Consider the following 20,371-nt stretch of genomic DNA (forward strand, 5'->3'; position numbering starts at 1 on the left):
TGTTGCAAATTACTTTCCCACATCCATTCCACCCGTTCACACATAAAAAGAAAATACTATCAATACACAAAATCCTGCTTTATTCAGTTCAGGGTTGCACAAAGTCAGAATCTACTGCTGTAGAAGCAGAGGTAATGCAGGAACCAGTCTTGAATTATATCCCATTTATTACAGAGCACATATACGCAATAGAAAAATTATTACAATCTGCAGGAAACATACATATACATACAGTACAGAACATAGTTTATATTCAATACATACGATAAAAGAGAAACAAAGTTACAGATAAAGATTTAGAGTTCCAGAGATTACCTTATTTAATGTCCAAGATGTTAAATTTTAAAGAAAAGAAAAGAAAAAAGAAGTCTGGAGCCTCTTACCAGCTCTGATGCTCATATGAGCTTCAAGAATATATTCTGCATAGTGGAGCTTTGTCCTTTTAAGAAGCGGGTTCCAGAATGAAAGCCGACTTCCGGGAAAGTTACTGTTTGTATAGAAGGTGTACGGAAAGGAACAGGACTTGCAGAACTGAAGTGGAAGTAACCTTCAGACTCTGTGAAGTGCTTCAACTTCATTCTACAGGAATAAACAAAAACTGAGTAAAGGCCATTAGATGACTTTTCCAGAAATTTTCAGCTGTAGCTTTCCTTTACATAAACTTAAATTCCAAGGCAGTCAGCACTCCTGTCAGTTCAATTGAATAATGTGACATGCCCAGTGACTCACTCCAACTAGCCACAACCTGCCACCAAACAAAATTAACCTTCTTAGTGTTACTAATGTTCTCAAAAAAAACATGTAAAAAGTTGTATTTTTTAGCTAAAAATTTGGCCTCAATCTAAAGGATATTCCTCCCAGGTGCCGGACTAGATAACAAGGTCATGCAGGTAGGGTGCACTATAGTTATTGTGGGGCAGAATCATTTTATCCACCAGTTGTTGAATGAGAAACAATACTGACAATGGATGCCAGGGGTGCCGGGGGTGTTGAACACAGTCTTTACCTTGGCAGATTCCTTTAAAGGAATTTGCCAGTACCCTTGTGTCATGTCAACTGTGGTCAAATATTGAGTCTTACAGAGTCACTTGAGGAGTTTGTTTACTTGTATCATTTGATATACATCAAATTGTGAAACCTGATTAAGTCAATGGAAGTTGCTGCAAAAGTGCCAAATACCATTGGGTCTAGGGACCAGGACTATGGGACTAGACCAGGGACAAAACCTTTCCTTAATAAACCAAGATCTAGAATCCTCCAGATCTCAAATTCCACTTCAGCCCTTTTTGCCTCCAGGAGACAATATGGGTGATCTTGAACAATAACCCCCAGGTTCTGTAATGATGTTGTGCACAATTAGGGAATTTCTTCTGGATCAGTCATTCACCACTCCTGAGACAGACAAAATTGCGGATTCAAGCTGTTGTTGTTGATTGGGTGTCAAATTAGGACCAAAATTAATTGTGTTGTTTCAAGTGACGTAAGAATGAGATTGGCCAGAGTAGACCAGGATCCATGACCTTCCACAGCTTCAACAGATCCACATTCGTTTGGTTGGACAATGGGTTGGTTGTTTTACCAAACAGTCAACCAACCCCTTCCTCTCTTTAAGTTCATAAAGGGCCTTGCCAATGCACCAATAATTTTGAATGGTAATGGGCCGATGTTTCTGCAATGGTCTTAATAGCAAGACTGAGCTGACTGCGCACACTCCATATTTTCTAATAGAATTGGCTAAATTTTATCAAATCTGTGGCGTAATTATACATAATAATAAATACATTTTATTTATATAGCACCTTTGCCATTCTCATACACACACACTTGAACTGTGCATACATATACATACTGTATATATTTTATTTTGTAAGAAATTCCTGACTGAAATGTTATGTAATGAAACCATTACACTGCAAATTTCACTACTCCCATTATGTCCATCTTCTGGCAGACAGTCTTTGAAAATACGTTTTTACAGTGACCTTTCACACAACACACCAGCATAAGGTTCTTAAAAAGCACACAAGAACAAAATGAATGCAAAAAAATAACAAATACAAATGTTTATTGAATCAGTGCATTAATTTAAAGAATGCTGTATATCTTAGTGTTCTACAAAATCAGACTATATTTAAAAAATAAATAACTGACACTCAAGTGACAATTTAAAGAACCAAAGCTTGTATCCATTTAGAACAACTGTGTTCTGGCATATGTGACTGAATGTTACTTATTATGTAACCATCTCATTAAACCAAGCTAACTGAACTCATAAACATACTGTACTTTTTGAACCAGTTTTAAAAAGGCTGCATATTACGATTGAATATGAGCTGCTGTTAATTGATGAGGTAATAATCCTCCTTTACGTTTTACAATGATGAAGTAATAATCTTTTGTTTAGTGTTACACAAATTTTATACAGAACCACAGCAATGCATTTTGAAGTGTTATAATGGCAAAGTATTTCAGTATTTTTCTTTTCATGCAGCATTATTATGATGCACTCTTGAAAGAGAGATTGCTGAGAAATGTTTTGGGACTTAAAAGTGTATCATAAAATTACCAGAAAGACAGGAGACTAGACTGGAGGCCTCTGTGCAGTGTAAATGTCTCTTTAATACACTTGATATAACCCTATCAATACACAATAGATATTCAAAAGGACCCTTGGAAACCAAGCTACAACATTAACAACAAATGTTTGATATAACCCTTGAGAGACCAAGTTTAAAGTGTATAAATGAATATTTAAATTTACGAACACTAGAACTTATGCTGATTCGAGTATGTAAAATTGATACAGTGTTTACTCCATTACAAAAACTGACTGATAGGCAAAGTTCACTTAGTGGACATGACCCTAACCAACCAAGAGTTACACACGGACCCTTAGTGGTTCATGGTAGTAAACACAGGACACTATTAGTATGTTGGACTGTTTTGTAATTTTATCATTTCCCAGTGCAGTTATTTTATCATGGATAACTTATTAAAGACCTTTCACCATTTTGCTAGGCTGAAATGGAGAGACTCCACTATGAACATAGGATGCCTTTGCAGTCAGAAATAATTGACCACTAAAGACAGGGGTCTTCTTCTTTTGCTCAGCTGCCTAAGATGGCTGTACTCTGCAATTTAAATCCAGTAGTCCAAATTTGTGTTTACCAGCTCTGAATAAATGTGTGCACCCCTCAAGTGAATTCCTCTCAGGGGATATTTCCATTCCTTTGTGATGGAATTATAGTATGTAGAATAGGAGATGCACATGCTTGATAAGAAAAATCACGATTTATGGTGCTAGAAGTCACTAGCAGTACTTGAGGTATTATACAGTAAATGGCACATAACCCACCAATTAGACTGAAGTTGGTTTTTAGACCCTGCATGTTTAACTACTGCTACTAATTTTTTCTAAATGAGTCTACTGGGTATGTGCTGTTTTGGGCACTTTTGAAAAATAAACTGATTGGAAATGAAGGAAGGATAAGGACTGATCATTTGATAAGGTGCTCTTCAGTTTTAATGGTTGCCAGTGCTTGATAACACCATGTAACTGCTTCTCCAGTTCTATAATATTTGTATCCTGATCACAACCATCTCTAAGAAGGCACATTGGAACCCCTTGTGCTTTAACGTGCCCCCTAGAATTTTCTAATAAAGTGAAAAATATGATTTAATTTTTTCAAAAATCCATCCATCCATATTCTAAATCCGCATAATCCTGAACCGTGTCAGGGAGAGCTAGATCTTATCCCAGCAACCACAAGGAGCAAAGCAGGAACAATCCCTGGACAGGGCACCAGTCCATCACAGGGTGAACACACACACACACCCAACACACACACGGGCCAATTTTGCATCTCCAGTCCATCTAACCTACATGTCTTTCAACTGTAAGGAGCCCCAGAGGAAACGAGACATTGGTAAAACATGAAAACCCTTTTTCAGAAATAACGAACAACATTTTGTAACTGTTGGATCCATTATTAAAATGTGAATATTTTCTATATAACTTGATTATACTTTGTCTGCATATTTTTCTGCCCAGCATATAGGGTGCTGTGAACTTAATATAACCTTGAAGTTTGTAAATATTTGCAGCTGTGAGAGTAGTTGAACTGCTTCCTTGTTCTTAAAAGTAGACTTAATTTATTAAATGACCTTGGTCATTAGATTAGCTTAGTTTCTGATTTCCTCTATGAGAGGGAGGATCTTTTCTTTCATGTATAAAATTAACTGCAAGACCTTTGCATCTCTGAGATCTTTTGAAAGATTTATACTGTACTTGAATCTCCTTTACCTATAATCTGAAAAAAGACTGAATTACAGTGCTTAACCTTGGATTAGTTATTTGCCTCAACATAAATCAAATATTTCATTCCAATTTTCCTGTCATGATAAATGAAAAAATGTTGCTTGGTCTTGTGTCATATCTGAGGCTTCTGTATGGGATTTAAAATGCAGCACAAAAGATGGATTTATAGCTAGAAACTAATTTTATTTTATTTGTCAGAATGCTAGGCTAAAAGCAATCTAAATAATGAACACAAGAAAATTATTCAAAAGAACCATCTGCAGTCACCATCAAAATGGGTAGATGTGGGGAAAAGAAAAAGCAACAGAGATTTAGTGAAGCATATATAGGGTGGTCCAGATCTAATTATGCAATTTTCATTACGCTATAACTTATTAATTTTATTACATAGAAAATTACCTGAAAAATCCCAGACCATCGAGTAGTGTGCGAACTGACGACATGAAGAATCGTCTTTGCGCCGAACTGGAATTGTCCCTGCATAAATCAAAGTCATCCAGACTATCTGGATCTGCATAATCAGATCTGGACCACCCTGTAGGTGTTACAGATACACATTGTGTCCAGGGATCATTGTGAGAGCAAAAAGTCCTGGGGCCTCATGTATAAAACCTTGCTTAGATTTCATACTAAAACTTTGCTTTTGCTTGAAAGACAAAAATTATAATAATTATATTATTTATATGATTATTAAAAATATTTATAAAACCCTATGTATGCCAAGTTCCTGTTTAAATCCCAGATCATCTTAAATTTCTGTGCTGTGCATGACTTTTAAGCTACTCCTGCCAGTAACCATGTATGGCTTAAAAAATGCCTTTTTGAAATATTCATGATCTAATCACCATATAAATTTGGCCATTTTCCTGTGTGACGTCTTTAATACAAACCATGGGAGGACACAGAAAGCCAAATTTCAGTGAATGTGAACTTAAGGTATTACTGACTGAAGTGGAGAACTGCAAAAAACTTAAAAATACAAGAGTGGGGATGTGTAACTGCAGCTGAGTAGAGAGAGTAATAGTAATGTGTCATCATGCAGAGCCCAGACCACCACCAGCACTGTGAATCCAGGCTGACATTTGTTGACTGACAAGGTGTTGCAAGCATAAAAAGAATTGATTCAGGCTGTTAAGGCCTTGTGACAAACAGTACAAATTAGTGCAGGATGTATGAGCAGAACTGTGAGATATTAAGAATATTCTTAGTGAACTACTGAAATAAAATCATTGTGAAAAGTAAATGTCAATGTTGCAATACATACAAATCTCTTAACATTCGATGTACAACATCCAACATATTTGAATTGTCATTGCATTGCTGTGTTAAAGGATAGGTTCTGAGTCATCCATATACTCATCTTGGCCTATCTCTGATGGTAAAGGCAGTCTGTGTGTCTGACTTATGTTGTGCAGTACTGCACAAGCTATCATAATGTGGCAAACCTTTATGTGGCTGTACAGCAGCTGTACAGTTAAAAAACTGGCATCTATTTTTTAATGACCCAAGGTCGATTCTGTTGTGACAGTGTGCATTTGTGCCTCTCATTATATCTTTTCTTTTATGGTGTTTGAGGGTTGGAGAGCGGTGTGAAAAGCCAGGCTTTGTGCAGCTAGATGATAAATTGGACTGGACTGCCAATACTGATGCTCTGTGCAAGACAGGACAGAGCTGACTATACTTCCTTAGAAGGCTGGCATCCTTCAACATCTGCAATAAGATGCTGCACATATTCCATCAGACGGTTGTGGCAAGGGACCTCTTCTCCCTGCGGTAGTGTGCTGGGGAGGCAGCATAAAGAAGAGGGACACCTCACGACCGGACAAACTGGCGAGGAAGGCAGGCTGTATTGTAGGCACGGAGCTGGACAGTTTGACATCTGTGGCAGAGCAACGGGCACTAAGCAGGCTTCTGTCAATCATGGAGAATCCATTGCATCCACTGAACAGGATCATCTCCATTTAGAGGAGCAGCTTCAGCGACAGACTGCTGTCACCGTCCTGCTCCACTGACAGACTGAGGAGATCATTCCTCCCCCACACTATGCGACTCTTCAATTCCACCCGGGGGGGTTAAACGTTAACATTATACAATGTTATTGTCTGTTATAACTGCCTTGCACTCTCCACCTTGTATTTTTTAATTTGCACTGCATTTTTTTAATTATTTAATTAATATTGTTTTTTATCAGTATGCTGCTGCTGGAGTATGTGAATTTCCCCTTGGGGATTAATAAAGTATCATCTATCTATCTATCTATCTATCTATCTATCTATCTATCTATCTATCTATCTATCTATCTATCTATTTTTGTGGCCCTGAAGCATAAACTGGTAAGGGGACCCCTTTGCAACCAGCAACAAGGTTTGGTTAACCACTGTTATCTTCTTCAGATTTTGATTACATTTACTGTACTGGATTATCTCACATGTCAAAGTCACTGTTGTGAATAAAAATGTCCTATGCTTTATAGTTTTTGAGTTATGGGGGGATGAAAATTAAGGAAATGTTATATGTATGCATTATGCATCCTAGAATGATGAAATAAAACTTAAAAAAGACCACAGTCAATATATTTTTTTTAAATTTCAGACACCTATAAGAAATAAATAAAAATTTACCAAAATGTTGCCCTTTATAATGACAGCAAGCAGCAAAATATTCTTTCATTTTTTTTTAATTATGGCTAGCCTAAGATAACTAAAAAGAAAAATATAATTTCTGTCATAAATGTTAATAGTGTTTTAAATTACTTAGAATTATTTTAGATTGAACATATTTAGAATGAATCATCCTTAATTTCAACATTTTTGGTTTATGGCTAGGGGCGGCACGGTGGCGCAGTGGTAGCACTGCTGCCTCGCAGTTAGGAGACCCGGGTTTGCTTCCCGGGTCCTCCCTGCGTGGAGTTTGCATGTTCTCCGCATGTCTGCGTGGGTTTCCTCCGGGTGCTCCGGTTTCCTCCCACAATCCAAAGACGTTCAGGTTAGGTGGATTGGTGATTCTAAATTGGCCCTAGTGAGTGCTTGGTGTGTTTGTGTGTGTCTTGCGGTGGGCTGGCACCCTGCCCAGGATTGGTTCCTGCCTTGTGCCCTGTGTTGGCTGGGATTGGCTTCAGCAGACCCCCGTGACCCTGTGTTTGGATTCAGCGGGTTAGAAAATGGATGGATGGATGGATGGTTTATGGCTAGCCTACATGACACTTTTATAACCTTTTAATTTTTATTTTAACTGTTATTTTGTATTGAAATACATTGCATTATTAATATTATTTTTTTTTAAAAGAAACCCTTCTCATACAGTAGACACCCAAAATTGAATCAATGTGGGCTAAAGTCACTTCTGCAACCCTGGAAGCGTAAGCTTCATTAGCTTCATAGCAGATCTGCCCCTGCCCTATCACCTGTAAGAAAGATTAGACAAGTTGTTTGTAACGTACTAAGTTTAACTGCACTCCTACTCACCAAGAAGACAACCATCACCTACAGCATGACACTGACATTTGCTTCCCACATTATTTGCCACCTTGCAAATGTTATTCAATGTTAATCAGACATATTTGAGCATCACATATTAGTTGTATATTAATTGAATGAAAGTCAAATAAATTATGTCATGGTGCCTTTATACATGTCTACAGTTAATTGCACCTATTAGATTAGGAATATAAAAAATTGCTGCTAATTGCCTTTTGATATTGGCTTGCTCACGCTGGCAGAAAGAATATTGCATGTATCTTGGTAACATTCTAACTGTACCAGCCCATATGGACAGCATGACACAGCTTGGGCATTACTGCAGTATTATTGACTGACCTGCCAGTTCACACTGAAAAGCACATGTCTTCAAGTACCTTATGATTGTTAAAACCTGTAATAGAATGAGATTGTGTGATTTCTGCGTGATGGTCCAATTCAGCACACAACTCCAAGAAAATGGCTGTAGGAAGGCTAAAATGACTTTTAAGCCAGTAATCATCATGAGCCAAAAAAATTAGTGCCATCCCTGTAAATGAACACTGGTGAGATCCTCCAAAAGTGCTAATGCTGCTATTACCAATGTGGAGAATGGCCAGCCGTTTATCCCGGCCAATACCCCCAAGCCGCCAGGTGGAGCCCTCCTTGCAGCATGGAGGTCCCCAGAAGACCAGCAGGGCATCATGGACAATGGAGTTTTTATGCACAGCCCTGCTGGATGCCATGGGGGCCACTAGGGGATGCTGCAGGGAAGAGTAATGATATTTTCCCTACGCCCTGGAAGCACACGTGGACAAGAGGAATGACATGCTTCCGGGGTGAAAAAAAGAACTTGTACCTGACCTGGAAGTGATTGAGAGCCAAATGGACTGGGGATTAGGAACACTTCCGGGTCAGGAGATATAAAAAGACTGTGGGAGCTCCCAGACGGCAAGCTGAGTTGGGAGGCAGGGTGGCTAAGCGTCTAGGACTGGAGGATTGGTTTATTGATTATTGTGTATTTGTTTATTGAGTATTGTGGAGAGGAGCGTGCTTTGTGCACATTATTATTATAATAAATAATTATTTAGACTTTTACCTGGTGTCTGACGTGTGGTCTGAGGGTACAAGGGTGCGAGAAAACCCTAATCTGTCACACCAATTATGTTGTACAAAACACTGCGCACCTTTTTTATAGGCAACATAAATAGGTTACACACATTATGCAGTTAATATTAAGCCTATGCATTAGGCACTATTACCAGCATTAAAGACAGCAGTGTTGAGTGAACATGTCAATTGGCCATGATGAGATAGTTAAAGAACATTGGAATTCCACTGACACATCACGGAAATGGGCAATGACACAAGATTTTCTGGTTACTTAATTGTCCTGCTGCCTGGAGTTGCTAAAATACCTAAAAAGTCTCTCTAGGAGTTATGGATGGTCAAAGTTTACCATAAAATTAAGCTAATTTTCACATTACCTTACTGCTACATAAATCACGATTTTTGCATAAGGAATGACCTATGCACGTTTCTGAGTATAAGCACTTTTTATACATTGCTTTTCTTTAAACAAAGATACACTAATTGAAAACAGTTCTTCACAAAATATTAGAAGAAAGAAGAGAGAACTGTTTAAAACCTCTTGTTGCAAAATGATCAAACAGTGTTTTTTAAACAGAAAGACATATCTGCAACACATAAATACTTTCAAAAAGCACACAAAAAGCCAAATGTAGCAAAGTGTACCCATAAGCAAAACAGAATAAAAGATGTCCACAAAAGTCAAAAATCAGAAAATCCAATACTTACGGAGAAAGTTTACCACAGAAACAATGCCAAACTTAAATAATAATAATATGATTTATTTATAAATAGTGCTTTTCTCACTACTCAAAGCACTTTACATAGAGGGTTTGGAACCACTTCAACAACCACCGATGTGCAGCATGCACCTGGATGATGTAACGGCAGCCATTATTGTGCCAGTACACTCATCACACATTAACTGATGAAGGGGTGAGGGAGCTCATCAATTAGAGACAGGGGACAATTAGGGGGTCAAAATGACTAGGTTATGGTAGGCAGTTTAGCCTGGATATCAGGGTACACCCTATTCTTTATGAAGTTTTTCTCAGGGATCTTTTATGACCACAGAGAGACAGACCTCAGTTTTACATGTCATCCAAAGGACGTTACTATATTTACAGCACAGTGTCCCAATCATTGCACTGGTGCATTGAGATCCTGACACAGACAACAGGGTGAGCACCCCCTGTTGAGTTCTCCAAAACTTCTTCCAGCAGCAATCCAAGCTTTTCCTGCATGGTATCCCATCAAAGTACTGGCTGGGCCAGTAAAACCATAAAAGTAGATTAGTTCAGGCTGAGTTACAGTTTTTGCAAAGATCTATCAAGGAGGCAGATGACATTTTTTGATATTTTAAAGCTTTTCAAAGTCATCTACCTCCAAATTTTGTTTTTTCTCATTGTAAGCATCTAAAGGACATAACCAGAAAACTTTAATCAGCATTCTCCTTTACAGTATATACAGAATAACTAATCTTGAGGAGGACAACAAATATTATGATTTAAAGGACGACATCCTTTCAATTATTTTGGACCAGTATAGATCTGCAGTAAAATTGTATTTTCAGATGCCTATGTCTAAAACAAAATCAACCCTTTCATTGCTCCCAAGTCTTCTAGTATTGTATCTAAGCTCCCAGTGTTTGCTACTGCCTCAACTAAGCCACCTACCCCAGTTTGTACTGTTGTGTTATTTAAACCTCTCATTTCAGTATCAATTGCTTTTTCATTTGAACTGTCATCACCAGACCATGCTACTGCTTGCCAAATTCGGCAACCCTCACCAGTATGTTCAAAAATATTTTTTGACCCACTCACCCATTTTTTCCATGTCATGGGCTGCTAATCATAACAGTCAGAAAGAAGTGGGGGTCAAAACTTTAACAGCAAAACAAAACCAGCAAACAACTATCAAAAGGACAAGACGGAATCGAGAGTCAAAGTCAAAAGGAGGTCATAACCAGAATTCAAAATCCTACTGCTAGGACCAGCTTAAAAAATTAACTAACACTAAGAAATGCAAGGAATCATTGTACCTGTCAGGGATAAAGAATAGTGCACTTACTTAGATATTGTTGTGTTCAATACCTGTGATGTCATCAACATGGCAACCATGGTCATGTGACCAGAAACAAAACAGCATTGAAATAAAGAAAAACCCCTATGGAAGCGTATTAGGGCCACGGTGAAACAAAAAATATGGACACAGTGAAGAAAAAAAAAATCTAAATGTTGAGAATAATGTCAACATGTCGACTTTAATCTCGACATTTAGATTTTTTTTTCTTCACTGTGTCCGTATTTTTTTTTCACCGTGGCCCTAATACGCTTCCGTACTTTTAGGCTTTGTTATTTCACTTTTTCATCTAGTAGTATTAGGACAGACAATATGGCCTTTTAAAGGGTTTTTCCAATTTTTCAAAAATTTACGCCCACAGATGCCCTCTGGAATGTCCTGCGAATCACCTGAATCTTTTCATGGTGACTGCCATCATCGCGAGTTCTCCTCTCCATCCTGTCCATTTTTACTTTTTGTTCCTACGCAACCTGCCTTACTATTCGTGTTTTTTTTTTCCTGAATTTCCTGCTTTATGATGTTTGAGGCAAACATTAAAGCTAATTTGTTTAAGATGATTAACTACCCAGCAGCCACAACTTTGTTTCAGCTCAATAAACAACAGCATGGGGTTCATATATGGAGTATTTATTAGCCAGTCATGCAAAGATATTTTTAGATTAGATAGATTAAATATCATACTGACCCTTCTCAGGATTCAGTAGGCTTGGAAAGAGGTACAGTAAGATATTGTCACATATACTGAGCATTGAGAGTTTCATATGCCACAGTTTATGGTCAATATAAAACAACAACAAAAAAATAAATGACAAAGGTTAAACAGTCCAGTAAAAACAATTGTGGCCTCTAATTGCATCTCAGATCCCAAACCCCAGATACAATCACAGCATAACAGTCTCAGGTTCAAGTTATTGTTTGTTATACAGAATAGTTTGCACAAGCATCTTCCTCCAGGCATGAACATAATTCCTTTTCTCTCAATTTTTCCTCCACTCCTCCTACGCAAGCTGTGTTGCCTTCCTCCTTCTCCTCTCCCAACGCCAATTTCCTGAGTGACACGAGTATAACCCTTTCATGCAAAACCCAGGAGTACTTCTACTACCAGAATATTGCATGGAAAAGCACTTCCTCGTTAGGCAGAAACCCCTTTAAGTAGGGACAGCCAACCCCTGCAGATGTTCCTGGTGGAACCCACTGAACCCAGGGGGGCTGTCTAACCGGTGTTACAGTTCCCAGTATTCCCTCCAGGTGTGTGTATGGGTGCACCAACCCAAGAGCCCTGCCACCTAACAGGCTGGGGGAGCATACCATCTTGGAAAACTGTCTCCCTCATTCCAACCACTTTACTGCCCTCTTGGCTTGATAAGGGTCTTCTCTCCATCCCAGCTGTGATGCCAGTCCATCCTTGACACTATCAATTTTATGGTAAAGCTCACACCATTAGCACTTTCAAGTTTGTGCACAACTTGCATATTTGTATAGAGGTAGCATTCAAACGCTACATGAGTACTGATTGCTGTGTCCCATGCTTGATTGTTAAAGGAAGATCTCCTCAGGCAAAAGAATTGATCAAACATGTCTGCTTTTTAGGTATTTAGCTTTCTTTGCAGGTTAGTATGAAGATTCAACGACCATCAAAATATATTCTGGCTGCTGCAAATAGTCTTATTGTCAGTCACACTCTGTGCCATAATAAAAACTGTTAAGGCTTGAAAGGCCTCTTGTTGTAAGACTTAATTTTCTACTTGACATCAATTGTGCCTTGTAAAAAGCCAACTTTTCTTAGTCGTCAGAGTCAGGGCGGTTGTCAGAACAATTCAAATGGATGGACTCTGGGTCATAACTGGGAAAGGTAAGCCAGTTTGAGAAACAAGATGATAGACATGACAGATAATTGATCAATACTGTAATATACCAGACAAAGTCAAATGTGGTTCAGTAAATACTCCAGGATATTGAGAACAGAATCTTTAAAATGAATAATGTCAGCTTACCACTCCTATAACCACAGATAAAGGACACCACACATGGGGCTGATAGCATACTGTGCCACAATCACAATGTGCAACAGTCACAACTCACAATACCACTTTATCAGCACCCTGTTTGTAAAAATCATTGGAACATGTGCATCTGACTAATGGCCAATCATTTTAATCATCATGCATAGACAATGGTGCGTATAAAATACAGGAATAAACAGGGTAACTCGATTTTAGAAAGACTGAAGATGACAAGTGTCAGCACTAAATCTGCTTAGGAAATTCTCTTTCTACTCAGTTACACACAGTTGGCTTCTGATTAGATATCTTTCAAAGGGACGCTCCATAAGCTGGGCATTGCACACTCAATGCATGGCACTTCTGTGATCCGTAAAATATTTTGTCATTATTGATAATTAATACTCACACATAGCCATGGAAACACTGGATGTTAAAGAAAGCTCCATGGTAATGGGAACAGTTGGCATGACTTCCAGTGCATTTTGATGTATTAGGAAATGTTGTTTATTTGTCCATTTGTTGTCTTCTTTGCTTTCTGTCTGTGGCAATACCATTTTACAAACATTATTAAACTATAGTTGAATGTGTTCCATGTGTTTAACAAGTTATGTGACTCTCCAGAAATATATCATTCTGCATTAACAGCCATAAGTGCACAAGCACGCCACTTGTTGTGCACATTGAAATGCTATCTTAGTCACCAATCACAATATCAATTGCACTGCAGAATAGCTGCCGTAGTTCTGTCTCATCATTATCCAAGTGTCCAAATGAGCTTTCAGTCACACTCCGGCACATATTCTCATTGATTGTGTGCTCTCATGTTTAAGTAGCACCGGCCTCAATGACAGATGCCACAGCTCGGTGAATTTGGTTCCCCAGCAGAATTTACAGAAACAGTCTGGCATTAACAGCGAAAATTCAAATGCTATCAATATTGAACACCCTATTGGAATATAGGTGAAGTTTAAAGTACAGTTTTAGTTATTTTGGGAATTTTATGCATACAGACATTATTATTTATAATGTTGAGTTGCACATTTTGTTTTGAATTGAAAAAGTAGGGGTTCTTTACCGTTTTGTTTTTTTTTCACCGTGGCCCTAATACGCTTCCGTATAAAAGAAACTGTTATTCGTTGTGATACTTTATAAAAATCTTTAGGATAATTTATTACTGTAAACATTTTGAAATGTCTGTTTTATGGTTAAACGTATACAGTACTGTACATTAATACCACACTGACATCTATAGGAATAAAACCAAATTACATGAATAATCATTAAAAACACAAAGCGCGCCTCTAACGTCATGTCTTCGGTAGCTCGCCGTGATCGTATAGTGGTCAGTACTCTGCGTTGTGGCCGCAGCAACCCCGGTTCGAATCCGGGTCACGGCATCAATAACTGAAGAATATTTTTATTTATTGTGTCTAATATAACACATTGGTGACAAATACTCCGTGGTCGCATTTCGTATGAAATGTCATTGTGTTTTGTTAAAGAGTACATCACGCGTGCCGCGTGGATCATGCGGTGGCATCTGTTGCCACTGAATCGAAAATACGATGCACGTCTGTAGTGTAATATAAACGAGAACAGATCTTAAAAAGATCGTGCATTGCGTGTCATAAAAAAGTTTTTCCTCATTATAGAAATGTTAATGACCTAAACTGCATGAATGCAGTAATTGGCGACCAGAGGTGCGACATAAAATTAGTACAAAGCCGCAAGGAGACTACGTAGTACGGGAGCGTGCAGCTCAGGCTGCGTCGTTTTCAAAATAGACGCTTATTTTAGTTGGAAAGGCGCTACACAAGTGTGATGGTAGGCGATTTCAGCTTTTATTAGACAATAGACATAACTGGGGAATGTGCTGTCATCCACAGTTTCTCATTATATACAGTAACAAAGGCGTGGTGTGCTTTCCTCACTGTTGTTACACTTTTTATTGAAATAACGAATTTGTCTACATTTGCTGGATGCTTAACAGTACTGGATTACATATACACCAGAGGGACTGAATGTAGGAATCAGTTCTTCACCACTACGTAGTCTTCCCCCCTTCTTGGGGAGTTGGTCGCGACCAGTCGCTCCAACCTGCAGTAAAGATGGCGCAGGCACTGTCGGAGGAGGAGTTTCATCGTTTGCAGGTAAGTCAGACCACTTAGATGAAACAAGGCGCGACAGGTAGGGCTGCGTGTTCCGAAACCTGCGGCGATGTGTTGTTTTAGGTGTTGGAGAGTAAGGCAAATGTACCGGTTTAAATTCAGGCGCGGTTCTGTGCAGGCCGCGGTTGCATCCACGGAGCTCGAGTAGTTATGCTGCGGAGGAAGAATTTCCTTTTTTTGCGTTGAGATATGTCAGGCTGCGTAGTTCCCTTGTTTATATGACGATTGTTAGTGTTCACGGCCCGTCCGATTAAGCAGGCTTGATTTCGTCGTGTGTCATGTCACTGAGTAGATGACTAAGACCAGGTAAACACTTTACAGGTGATGCTCGTAATCTGAGTGTACTGCACATTAATAATTGTTTGGCAGTGTTTTCTCTAAGTTCGATAAACCTCATCTTCCAATTTTTTTGTCTGTTACGTTATTGTAACAGAGTAGCCAAGCCTATTTAAACTGTTGTTAATAGTCTGGAAGAGGTGAGACTTTCACCGGTTTGGTCTCGGTGAAGGAATTGGTTTTCTTGTCATTGCCAACAACGACAATGCAAAACGATAGCTCTGATATCGGTACAAATCTTTTTTTTCCCTGCAGCATGTTACGAAGACATTGCCTACACATGTAAAGGAAGCTGACACATCACGGGGAAAATCTCAGCCTGATAGTGTTATGAAATCACATTACATACTTGACAGTAAACTGCCCTCTCATGCGTCATTTTATGAAGCAGTTCCTGAGAATCTACTGTTTGAATTTGGGCTTCTTTGCCTTTATTCATTGCTTTCAGCAGTTTAAAACTCTTTGTGTGTAGGCTACGAAAACTTTACATCCTTGTAACAGTTTCAAGCCATGGTATTATGCCATGGGACGTAGTTCCTTTTTACCATTCCTGTAGATCTTATTGGCTGTTGATTTTAAGGCTTGCAGTATTTGTGGCTATTCATATGACACTATTTATATACTATATATATAATACTAGAAGGAATATACTTATGTACTATTTAATATTAGTTTCCGGAAGCCCTCAACAAATGTTCTCTTTATTTCAATCTGATGTTTACATTGCAGTTATATAAAGGAGGCATACATTTCCTGTTTGTGCTAGTTTACCCATACTTCCAATGGTCTGTGGTATCCTTAGGGGTGAAACTTTGCCACAGCTTTATTCCATGTTGTCATTGGCCAGTTCTCTATGGAAGATGTTTTTGTGCCAATACAGGTTAGGAGCATGCACTGATGCAGTACATTGCCGCACCCACCACAAACCAACTCAGGATCCAGATTAGGACCTCAGTGCAGCCATGATATGGGTGATACCTCAATACCACACTAGTTCAGATGGAGTGGAACAGAGTAACCCCCAATGTTAAATGCAATTCACCATGTTCACTACATTGCAATACTGTAGGAAAGGAAAAAAAAATTTCTTACCCAGGGATGGTCATAATAATATAGGAAGGAGGAGAGATTTTAACTTGTTATAACGATTATTGGTCTTTCCTTTGGCAAAGCTGTTAATTGATCGGTTTTGTTTTCGTATTCCACGTTAAATGGACACAAAAAATTGTGTGCTGAAAACAGTCAATCATTTGGTTGATACGTTTATATTTATAACATGACTGTGCCAAAATTAAATGCACCATGTGCACATGTATTGCATTACTATAATGTTAACATGTTGAATTGCATTTATTTTTGGTGCAAATAATCTTGCATATTTCTTCTTTTTCCCTTGGCCTACTTCATAGTGCACTTTTACTCCATATGCCCAGCTCATCCTAGTCAATTTTTTTTCTCACCACACAATGCTTGTATGACAAATCCTTTTACTCTTCCCTGCACTGGTTTCCCTCTCGGTCAGTGAAATTTACGTAATCATTCACATTTCAGTCAATTTTAATTGGACTTCATGTGTCATTTACTACAGTTTTCAATAATTACTTTGATGTTTTTCCTGTATTGTGACGTAACTTTCACAGCCATGTGGTTTGACCTTTTTTTCTGAGTTGTACTTGTACAACTTGTACTTCTCTCTGGGCTGACCTGAGTGATGTGGTGATGCTTTGGTTCAGATCTCCATAAAGCCTATGTATAATAACTTCACTCATTTGGTTTCTGTTTTGGTATAGTATACTACAGTTCAAAAACCTGTGTCATTTGTCAAAAGTCCTTGTTTTTAACAACGGTGTAGGGTCTTGTATCTTTACAGATAACTGCTTAGGGTCATTGTGTTGTTGGAAGGTAAACCTTTGGCCCAGTCTGAGGTTCTTAGCACTCTGGCGAAGGTTTTTGTCCAGGATATCCATGTACGTGGCCGCATTCATCTTTCCCTCGATTGCAACCAGTCGTCCTATCCCTGCAGCTGAAAAACACCCCCACAGCATGATGCTGCCACCACCATGCTTCACTGTGGGGACTGTATTGGACAAGTGATGAGCAGTGCCTGGTTGTCTCCACACATACCGCTTAGAATTAAGGCCAAAAAGTTCTATCTTGGAGTTTTCAAGACACCTGAAGAACTCTGAGATGGTGAGAAATAAGATTCTCTGGTCTGATGACTGGGCCGAAGGTTTACCTTCCAACAAGACAATGACCCTAAGCACACAGCTAAAATAACGAAGGAGTGGCTTCACAACAACTCTGTGACTGTTCTTGAATGGCCCAGCCAGAGCCCTGACTTAAACCCAATTGAGCATCTCTGGGGAGACCTAAAATGGCTGTCCACCAACGTTTACCATCCAACCTGACAGAACTGGAGAGGATCTGCAAGGAGGAATGGCAGAGGATCCCCAAATCTAGGTGTGAAAAACTTGTTTGATCTTTCCCAAGAAGACTCATGGCTGTATGAGCTCAAAAGGGTGCTTCTACTAAATACTGAGCAAAGCGTCTGAATACTTAGGACCATGTGATGTTTGTTTTTCTTTTTTAATAAATCTGTAACAATTTCAAAAATTCTTTTTTTTTTTTTGTCTGTCAATATGGGGTTCTGTGTGTACATTAATGAGGGAAAAAATTAAATGGTTTTAGCAAATGGCTGCAATATAACGAAGAGTGAAAAATTGAAGGGGGTCTGAATACTTTCCGTACCCACTGTATATGTGATATCATTTTCATGATGATAGGAGTTAAAGCATGTTATTAAACATGGGACAAACGGTGGTGTAGTGATTGTGCGCGACCTTCGATAAACTAATTTATTGCAGCAGTACTGTCTCTTTCAAACGTACTAACCTCCAATTCCTGTCCTTCCTTTTCTTTCTCCAAATACCCAATCACCACACAATCAGCTCTGTGGTTGACGTTAAGCCATCTAAAATTTTTAAGGAACATTGAAATATTTTCGTAGTACATGTTAAATTATTCCATCCTTTATGCCAGTTCCAGTGAAGCATACAGTGCGAGGCGGCAGGAACAACCCGTGAACGGAGCTTCAGATCCATGCTAGCATAGCAATACCGGTTCCTTTTAATTATTAACAATATAGATTATTTAAAGTTTTATCTGTATAATAAATATATTTTGCTGCATTTCATCTTTAAAAATGATATCATCATCATATGTAAATACGCTCTTTATAAAATGGCTCAGATTGTGCAATATTAACTGTATCATAAGTTTACAGTGAGGTAATTGTACTTATAAGTACAAACAGTTCTACAAGGAGCAGTTGATGGAGTGACAGAGTGCATTTACAGCTCTTGGGATGAAACTGTTAGGTCCATACAGTAAAGGTTTTGAAGCGTTTGCCGTGTGAGAAGCAGTTCAAATAGGAAGCATGGCTGAGGCAACGTGTGCTTGATACTGTATACCGATAATTCTGTTTCCGATCAGCTGCTCTGAGTGGTGCAGTGAGAGTAATATGGAAAAAGATGATCCGCTGTGTCAACCCCTAATGGGAGCAGCTGAAAGAAGATGCAGTGAGAGTAACAACGCTAAAGCAGCTATGGTATTTAGAATAGTATATATATATATATAAATAGACCATCCTGTGGACCATTATATTGTTACAGGTTATTTACAATCAGATGCATTAAACTAATAAACAATATGCGGTTAATTTCAGTGCATTTATAAAGCCCCGTCAGGAGTGTGGATCTGAAAAAGAAAGATAAACCACACAGGAACAGTAGCATTGCTTTGACGCTGGGTGCCGCCAGTCTGCAAAACCGAGCGGAGAACTTACGTACGACAGGGTATGAGGTACCGTGGAAATGTGCGTGGCTTTAGGCCAAGTTTAGGTTTTATACATTGCGATTTGAACATGGAAACGTTCGTACGCAATATTTCTGTGCGTACGCACCGTTTATACATGAGGCCCCTGGTCTTTCATGCATTTTTCTTGAACTCTTTTGCATTCAAACTAGCTTTTTATTTCAGTATGTTCTTCTTCAGTTTAGCTTATCTTTTTGACATCAAAATATTATTCACATTCATGAGATCCCATGACAATCCTTTATACGTTTCTGATTGCCACCTCTGATTACCACATTATCAAGCTCTGTATATTAACACTAAAATCACCAGAGCCTATGAAAAAACATGTAGATCCGTCCCACCTTAAATCGCTTCTTAAATCCGTTCACACCTCTCCGTCGGCGTCTTTTGTCATCTAAATGTGTTGATAAAGACTAGCTGCAAGCAGCCGGCTATTCCATGGTAATCCTATTCCATGGTAATTCCTGGTAATTCTAGTGTTAATAATACTAATAAATTGCATTTATAGAGCGCCTTTCATAAACCCAAGGTTGCTTTACATACAGAGGTAAAAAAAATAAAAAAATTACACAAAAGTTTAAACAGGAAAATTTTTGGTTGAGATTTAAAGGTTAAAGGAAAAAGAGGAGCAATCTTGGAGAGACTGAGGAGGAGAGTTCCAGAGTTGAAGGGCCATACCACTGAATGATCTGCCTCCAGGGTGGAGAGTCTAGTGTGTGGAACAGTAAGGAGATTGCTGCCCGAGGATCAGAAAGATCAACAAGGAGCGTAAGGAGCTAGAAGCTGAGTGAGGTTTGGTGGGGTGGTGGTTGGCAAGGTTATATAAGGCTTTGAAGGTGAGAAGCAGAATCTTGAATTTAATCCTTGATGGAAACTGTAACCAATGAAGCTGGGAGAGAACAGGGGAGATGTGAGCAAAACGCTTTGTGTGGGTGAGGACTCTGGCTGTGGAGTTCTGAATGTACTGTAGCTTCTGTATAGATTCTGCAGCGAGGCATTATTAAACCCATGAACCAGAGTTTGAGCATCATTAAAGGACAGAAA

General features: G+C 38.8%; 1 protein-coding gene and 1 non-coding gene across 3 annotated transcripts in view; both read left to right on the plus strand.

Moving 5' to 3' along the window:
• Positions 1–14,272: 14,272 nt before the first annotated feature.
• trnah-gug lies at positions 14,273–14,344 on the plus strand. Its single transcript has one exon. It is a non-coding gene; the product is annotated as a tRNA-His (tRNA).
• Positions 14,345–14,849: 505 nt separating this feature from the next.
• The window catches only part of gripap1 (GRIP1 associated protein 1), a 199,338-nt gene continuing 193,816 nt past the window's right edge, over positions 14,850–20,371 (plus strand). Inside the window, exon 1 of one of the 2 annotated variants that reach the window (XM_039773970.1) lies at positions 14,850–15,097. In XM_039773970.1, the coding sequence (XP_039629904.1) occupies positions 15,056–15,097 (42 nt within the window). In that variant the 5' untranslated portion in view covers positions 14,850–15,055. The remainder of the gene's footprint in view (positions 15,098–20,371) is intronic. The other variant, XM_039773971.1, reaches the window with a different exon arrangement.

This window comes from Polypterus senegalus, chromosome 13, assembly GCF_016835505.1.
Source record: "Polypterus senegalus isolate Bchr_013 chromosome 13, ASM1683550v1, whole genome shotgun sequence".
In the NCBI taxonomy this organism is placed as follows: Eukaryota; Metazoa; Chordata; class Cladistia; order Polypteriformes; family Polypteridae; genus Polypterus; species Polypterus senegalus.